Below are 8,163 nucleotides of genomic sequence, written 5' to 3'. Positions count from 1 at the left end.
TATGATTAATAAAACAACACTCATTATAAGAGATGATGTCTTATATCTGTGTTGTTGAGAATATTTATGAACAATACAATAGCACTTAGTGTAGTCTGTGCTATTATATGTACAAAATTATAACAACACTTGTTGGGAGATGGCGCTATTGTATGTATGACATACAATAACACCTGCAAAAGTATTGTTAATCATGCCTATATACTACTGGACTCACATAGAAAGTGCCTGAAAATGCTATTATATATGTAAAATGTGTGTTGTTAAGTGCCAAATTGTTAAGGAAATTTATATGTTTTTGGGGCACTTAGCGTGTATTTATGTTGTAATTGCATACAATTCCCGATAACTTAGTTAATCTTGTATTGTTCAGAAATTTACTTGTTTTTTGTTTTTTGTGGGTTTAGAAATGATGAAAAAAGGAGAAAAAAAAAGAAGAATGAGTTTTTGAACAGCACAAGCCTCGCCCAAGCGAGGGAATCGTTGCTCAAGCCATAATTCAGACAAAAATCATCAGAAAATATTGTAGTCCCTCGCCCAAGCGAGGGACTGTCGCTCAAGCGATATTTGGAGGCCAAAATTCAATTAGGCCATGTGTTTCCCTCGCCCAAGTGAGGTGTTCAAGCGAGGGAATGACATTTTTCTCTCGCTCAAGCGAGAATCCCTAGCTTGAACGAGAGAGTAGCATTTGGAACTTGATATAGGCAGTTATGGACAGCAGGGGAAGTTATCGAAACACTTATGAAGCATATTTGGCACGAAAATAGAGAGAAACACATGGAGATTGGGATAGAAGTCATGGAAACGATTCTACTTCGCGTTTTCCTTGTATAATTTCATGATTTGAGCGTTGTAATAGCGAGGAGGAGTGCCTAGATCGTCGTTGTTGAGATTTGAAATGTAATCTTCTTACCTTGTTATTTGATTTTGGAAAGTTTATCCCGTTCTTAATGCATGAGTTTAATTAGCTACTGAATTCTTGTTCTTGGGTTCAAGTTTAATTGGAAAGTTAAATTTGACACATGATTTGGATTATCCTCCTTCATACATCATTATTGCAGGAATGAATAATGATGTATGAATTGCTTTGACATTGTTTTTAATGCTAGTTAATCAGTCAATTAGCCAAGGAATTGGTTATTGAGTGATTATCTAAGGATTTTACACTCAAGGAATTGATGTAAATGATTTGCCAAAAATGTGCATCAAAATCAGTAACTTCGCAAGTTGCTTGGAAATGAATCTATGGATATCAAAAGGGAAAGATGATGAATTTCGATGCCAACTCTTTTAAATTTGAAGTTAACCTTTTATTTTAATTTAAATTTGTTACAAAACCATTATCAAATTATCAAACAAATTCGTGTAAATAGTTGCTCAATTAATTCTTGTAGGAGTTAGTGTAAATCCACTCTGCTCCCTGAGGACGATATCCCAATACTTTACCATATTTTATTACTTAGACGATACGGTGCGCTTGTCGTTCCATAAATATCTAACAATTTGTTGGCGCCGCTGCTGGGGAGTAATGAGCGATTTACATTAATTCTTTATAGAGTTTATTGAGTTTTGTACATAATTATTCTTTAATTCTTTGTAGTATAGTGTAAACCCTTGTGCTGACCTTTGTTGTAGTCTTCTTATTTATGCTTTTACGAGCTAAATCTAAAGAAGAGCAACTACAATACAATCCAGAGATTGAGAAGTCTGCTAAAAGTAATTGGAAGAAAGCAAAAGAGAAGAGACAACAAGGTCGGCTACAATTTCTACAGTTTCAAAATCTCAGTCAGAGAAGATGGAGAATGTGAACAATGCTACTGATAATAACCTAAGGCCTAATCCTCCAAGGAGGACATTAGGAGATTATGCCATGTATCAAGGTCCTCGACACTACCTCTAGCACTGTGATTCCACACACCGCCAGGATAGTGGAAATCAAGCCTGCATAACTGAATCTAGTCAGTGCTCATCAATTCACGGGCAAGGATTACGAAGATCAATATGCTCATTTGGATAATTTCTATGAGCTGGTGGCTACTATAGGGTATTCTAACACTAAGAGGGAAGCTGCATATATGATGTTGTTCCCATTTTCCCTCAGTGGTGAAGCCAGGGAATAGAGCTAGTTGGAAACAAAGTTCTTGACAAGATTTTTTCCCCCGGCGGGGTATGTGCATGCAAAGTTTGAAATTTCAACATTCAGACGATGTGCTGAGGAAGCTTTTTATGAGGCATGGGAGTGTTTCCAAATGTTGCTGAGGAAATTTCCCAACCATAGGTTTGAGGATATTGACCAACTAAACATTTTTTGTAATGGGTTGAAGCCAAAGACTAAGATGATATTGGATGTCGCAGCTGGTGGCACTATGATGACGGTGGATGTTGAGCAAGCTACAAGAATTATAACTACATTATCTGCTACGGATCGGCAAGCTCAGCATAGTAGAAGGACAATACAGAAGAGAGGGGTATTGGACTTGAATACTTATGATGCCATTATGGCTCAGAACAAAATCCTGACACAACAGATTGAGGCACTCACAAAGCAAATATCCAAGTTGCCTCAACAATTAAATGTGATACAAACTCCTTATATTCATCAACAGGTGCTACACTGCGAGTTTTGTGGGGGTGATCGTGTTACTGGTCATTGTTCAATGCCTACCAACACACAAGTAGAAGACGTTCAGTATGTTAACAATCAACCTCGTCAGGCTAATTTCCTTAATAACTCTTCATTCAACAATCATTTTTCACAAGGTTGGAAGGGAAACCAAAACCAGAATCAGAATTTTGGATGGAGGCAGGATGCTGGACCATCTATCAGGCAACTACCATATCAACCATCTTATGAGCAAGGTCCACATCCACCATTACATTAGAGGCAGACAAAGTTGGAAGAGACGATAGAGAAATTCATACGAGTCTCCATTTCAAACCAGTAAAATATTGATGCTTCTGTCAAGAATTCGGAGACTCAGGTGGGTCAGTTGGCTAAGCAAATGGAAAAACAAAATTCAGATCGACAACAATTCTCCGCCAACACTCAAACCAGTCCAAAATAACACTACAAATCTATCACTACTAGAGGTGGTAAGGTCATTGGTAAAGGTATTGGTGAGAACTTAGCTGTTGAGGTAGAGGTTCTGAGAGAGACTGAAGCTGGAAAATCAGATAAGGCAATTAGAGAGACACAGAAGGGTGAAGTGGTACAAGATGAGGAAGAGGTTGCTACTAATGAGGATGATATAAGGGAGAATAGTGATAAGAGGAAGGGTGACCTACCTCAGTTGAAGGATATCCCTTATCCAAAGAGACCTTCCAAGAAAGATAAGGAGCAACAATATACTAGGTTCTTGGATTTATTCAAGAACCTCAAGATCAACATTTCTTTCATGGAGGCGATGGAATAAATGCTTGTTTATGCTAAATTTATGAAAGACTTGATGACAAATAAAAGAAAGTTTTACGAAGACATATTGACCTTAGAAGCTGGATGCAGTGTAAAACGTTTATTGTTGGTTTGTGCATGTGATTGTAAAGAGAAGCGAAGCTACGTTTTCGAGGTATGTGGTCCCTTATGTTTTTTCTTTTTGCTTCATGTGATCCTAATTCTGTTTTTTTATTCATTTTTAGTCCATTTGTAGTTTAATATTTGTATATTCGATTATGTTGGGGTCCATTTGTAGCTTAATATTTGTTTATTATCTTCACATTCACACAGATGTCTAAATATATTGTTTTGGTTTATTACCAGGGGTTCGATTTGTGATGGATAGTGATGGCAACTTCCAATATATTGGTCAAAAAATTGAGAAAATGCCTCCTTTGGACGTGGATTTGGTAAACGTAATGGATTTGAAGGCATTATTTGTTCAATGTGGTTATCATGATTTCCATGCAATGTATGGGCAAAATCCTGAAGATCTATATTTGGAGAGTGGATTAATAGCATTGGAGAAGAATAAAGATATCAATGAAATGGTGGATGCGACATTGAAGGCCAATAAGGTGGATGCCAATGGTGATTATGAGATGCATGTGTACTTTGAACATCCTGTGTTGAATGAGGAAGACATAATTTGTGTGTCAACTTGAAGATGGTAATGATTCAGAAATATATTCAATGCATGAAGGAAGTTGTGATGATGCACCAGAACCTTCTGAACCTATTTCTAAAGCTTCTGAACCTACAACTTAACCTTTTGAATCTTCAACTCAACCTTCTAAACCTTCAGTTGAACCTGCAACTCAACATTCTGAACATTTAAGTCAACATTCTGAACTTTTAAGTCAACCTTCTGAACCCCTAAGTCAAACTTTTGAACATTTAAGTAAACCTTTTGAACCTTTAAGTCAACCTTCTGAACCTATAATTGAATTTAATCAAGCTGTTGTTGATCTTGTGGTTGAATTTGCACCTGTAAATGAAGATGATTACCTTGTTCAGGAAGATATCAGCAACAATAGAAAGAAAAGGAAGTTAGGCTTGAAGAAAAGGAAGTCAACACAAAATAAAAGGATGTTAGCACCAAAGAAAAGGAAGTCAACACCAAAGAAAAATAAGTCAGCACCAATGAAAAGGAAGTCAACACCAAAGAGAAAGAAGTCAGCCCCAAAGAAAAGAAATGTTACCCCTAAACTTGAGGCTCTTGATAAGGTGAACGATCCTCTACCTGAATTTCTTGAAACTGAAACTGAAGCTGAACTAGAAGCTAAAGGTGTTGAACATGAACCTCAACAACCTACAGCTTCATTTGAGGATCAGGAATATTCATCTAATAGTGAATATATGCATACCATTGTTTCCACTAATGATGAAGGGAATGTAAGGAATGCTTTTAGTAAGCACCAATGTTCAATAAATATAGTGGATTTGGACATGTACATTTGGAGATTGGAATAGAGTTTGCAAATCTCAAGGTTTGTAAAGATGATGTGAAGACTACAACATTTTCCTGGGCAGATAAATTAAATGGAAGAAGAATGATCTGATGAGGGCAAGAGTTGTTTGTGCAAATCCAGATTGTGGTTGGATTGCCTTTTGTTCTAGGGATATTAGGTTCAACACTTATCAACTAAAAACCTTCAACCCAGAGCATAATTATTGTAGGACCTTCCAAAACAAGGCTGCTAGTAGGGATTGGGTTGCCAAAAACCTAGAAGTCAGGTTGGTGACACAACCTCATTTAAGGAGGACACAAGATTTTAATTTGATGAAAGAGGACTACATGTTTCACTTAGAGAAGAAAAAGTTGAGCAGAGCCTTGAAACAAGCAAGAGAAGCAACAGAAGGTTCAGGAAAAAAACAGTTTGGTCAGTTGTGGGATTATTTAGAGGAAATTCATAAAACCAATACTGGATCAACTGATGTAATAGAAATGTTGCCAATTCCTGAATCACCACCAATGTTCAACAGACTGTTTATAAGCCTAAATGCTTGTAGAGAAGGTTTCAAGAATGAGTGTATACCTTTGATTGCGCTTAATGGATGTTTTTTGAAGGGATATTATGGGGGAAGCTTCTGTTTGATGTTGGATAGGATGCAAATAACCAGTTTTATGTTATTGCATATGTTGTGGTTGATTCAGAAACCAAGGATAATTAGAAATGGTTTCTAGGGCTGTTGGAACATGCGTTAGGTTCTCAAGACATGTATGGCTGGAACTTTGTGTCAGATCAACAAAAGGGCTTGGAATCTGCAATAGTTGAGGTTATGCCAAGTGCACATCATAGAAACTGTGTGTTGCACATCTGAAAAAATTTCATCAAATGTTTTAAGAATAATGAGCTAAGAGGTGTTGTTTGGGATTAGCTAAATGCGCAACTGTTGATGAATTTAACACTCGGATGGAAAAATTGAAGGACAAGCATTTAATGACATGGTCTTATCTGAATCAAATGGGTGAAGGCATTTGATAGCCACTGGCCTAAAGTGGACAACATTACCAACAACATGTGTGAAGTATGAAATGTAAAGATTTTTGAGTACAGAGATAAACCAATTTTAACCATGTTAGAGGAGTTGAGATGCTACATCATGAGGAGAATGGGAAAACACAAGCTAGCCATGAGGAATTGGAAAGGCAAGTTGCTACGTGTCCAACAAAGAAGATTGGAGAAAATCAAAGTGGAAAGTTGTAGATGGACTCCAACATGGACTGGAGATATTGAGAGTCAAACATATGAGTTAAAACATAGGTCAACCAAGTTGGGGGTAAGTTTGACAAACCAAACTTGCAATTGTCAAAAATGGCAACTTAGTGGATTGCCTTGTGAACATGAAGTGACAGCAATTGCTTTCAATACTGATAGCCCTAAAGACTATGTAAACAATTGGCTAACTATGGATGCTTTTAATGTAACCTATTCATATGTCATTAGCCTAATTAGTAGTGATGAATTTTGGGTTAGCAAAAATCAGAATCCTAAACCTATTCCACCAAACATGAAAAGGCCAATTGGTAGTAGGCCTAAGAAACATAGAAAGATAAACTTAAATTTAGAATCTGCACCTGGAAGTTCACTAAAATTGCAAAGGTCATGGAAGACAACTTGTCCAAAATGCAATGAACAAGGACATTATGGTAAAAGTTGTAATGGTCCAAGTATGCTAAGAAAGAAGGGTAAAAAACATGAAACAAGGATCCCTGAAAACATGTAGCAACCTGTATTACTTGAAACTCAAGTAAACTATACTACCATCTGCTATGTATACTGTTATTTATATTGTTATCCATAATCTATGCTAAGTTTATGTACACTGGTTGTAGGAGAGTTAGGTTGGTTCATCCAGAACTGCAGTTGGAGTTCTAACTCATGTGAGATATCCAACAATGTTGGTAAGAACATATTCTAGGACATTTAAATTACATTTTCATTTTCCTAGGCTAAATTAGTATGTATATACATTTTGTTTTAGTTTGAGGATGACAACACAATGGATTCATATCAAGTCCAACCATAAGCTAATCCAACCTCAAGTATATTGGAACCACCTCAATCCATCCAAGAGCATCAAGTCCAAGCTCAAGTGAAACCAAGAAAACAACCTTCAAGGTTCAAGCCACCAATAACTAATTAAAAGAATGCTAAGAAGAGATGATGGAGAGTTCTTAGTCATGTAGTGTTTTGACGATTTTTTGCACTTGTTGACAGAATGCTAAGTATGTTTTTGTAGTCATGTAGTTTTTTGTGTTAGGTATCAGTGGCCAAGGAACACCTAGAAGGGGGTTGAAAGGTGTAGCGGTTATCAATCACTACTTCTTGAACCAAAACCCAACTGTTGGAAAACAACCCAGTTAATCGATTAACAGCAAGGTTTAATCGATTAACTATTGCATAGAACAGAATGATCAGACATGCAATTTGTACAGTAATTAAAACAAAATTGAACAGACATAATACAGATATTTTTACGCACAATTATTAAGTATATGGCAGTAAACAAATATCCAACTTTTCAATTAAAGATTTAATTTATAATGGCAAGAAACATAAAGAAGATAAAGAGAGAAAGACCAGTGCACAAAGGATTTTTATCCTGGTTCGTTTGCGGTCCACTGCAAACTACATCCAGGCCTCCCCTTCTAGATCAGGGAGATTTTCTTTCTTCACAATATTGAAATATGGATACAAATACCAATTCAATTACAAGCACATAGGACGCTCCATTCTTGAAATCAAGGACATCTAAATCCTTGGTTTGACTCTACCCTTCGCCTCTGAGAAAACCTTTCTCGTGAATTAGCCCCAACCAAGATTTTTATCCTCAAATCAATACCTCCTAGCCTTGGTGAAGAACCTCAACCTCTGTGGTGATCTCACACCAAGAGACAAATCCAGACTACACAAAAACACATTAAACAACAAGGTATACTAAGCACAATAATGCTTAAAATATGACAAGATAAAGATTCAAAGATTAACCCTTTTACTAAGCACTTAAGCCATCAAGATTCAAATGAGTTAATCAATATCAGTATACAAATAATTTCTCTATGACAATATCTAATGCATGAGCATGTGAGCAAGATAAGAATGGATACAAAATTATGCCGAAACAATAAGCATATAACATCAATTAAACCAGCATAATCTCTCTTCTCACGCATGTAACTCTCTTGCAAAAACACAATAAAACACGTATGCAAAATGCTCTCT

The 8,163-nt window shown here is 36.5% G+C and overlaps 2 protein-coding genes across 2 annotated transcripts; both read left to right on the top strand.

Annotated features, from left to right (window-relative positions):
* Window positions 4,995-5,758, top strand: LOC109332479. The gene is made up of 2 exons (XM_019567460.1): window positions 4,995-5,526; window positions 5,643-5,758. Exons 1-2 carry the CDS (start codon window positions 4,995-4,997, stop codon window positions 5,756-5,758), a joined length of 648 nt encoding a protein of 215 aa, XP_019423005.1.
* Window positions 6,014-6,664, top strand: LOC109332478. Its single transcript, XM_019567459.1, has one exon. It carries the CDS (start codon window positions 6,014-6,016, stop codon window positions 6,662-6,664), a length of 651 nt encoding a protein of 216 aa, XP_019423004.1.

The sequence above is a fragment of the Lupinus angustifolius genome, chromosome LG18 (genome assembly GCF_001865875.1).
Source record: "Lupinus angustifolius cultivar Tanjil chromosome LG18, LupAngTanjil_v1.0, whole genome shotgun sequence".
In the NCBI taxonomy this organism is placed as follows: Eukaryota; Viridiplantae; Streptophyta; class Magnoliopsida; order Fabales; family Fabaceae; genus Lupinus; species Lupinus angustifolius.
This window is presented reverse-complemented; position numbering and strand designations above follow the sequence as displayed.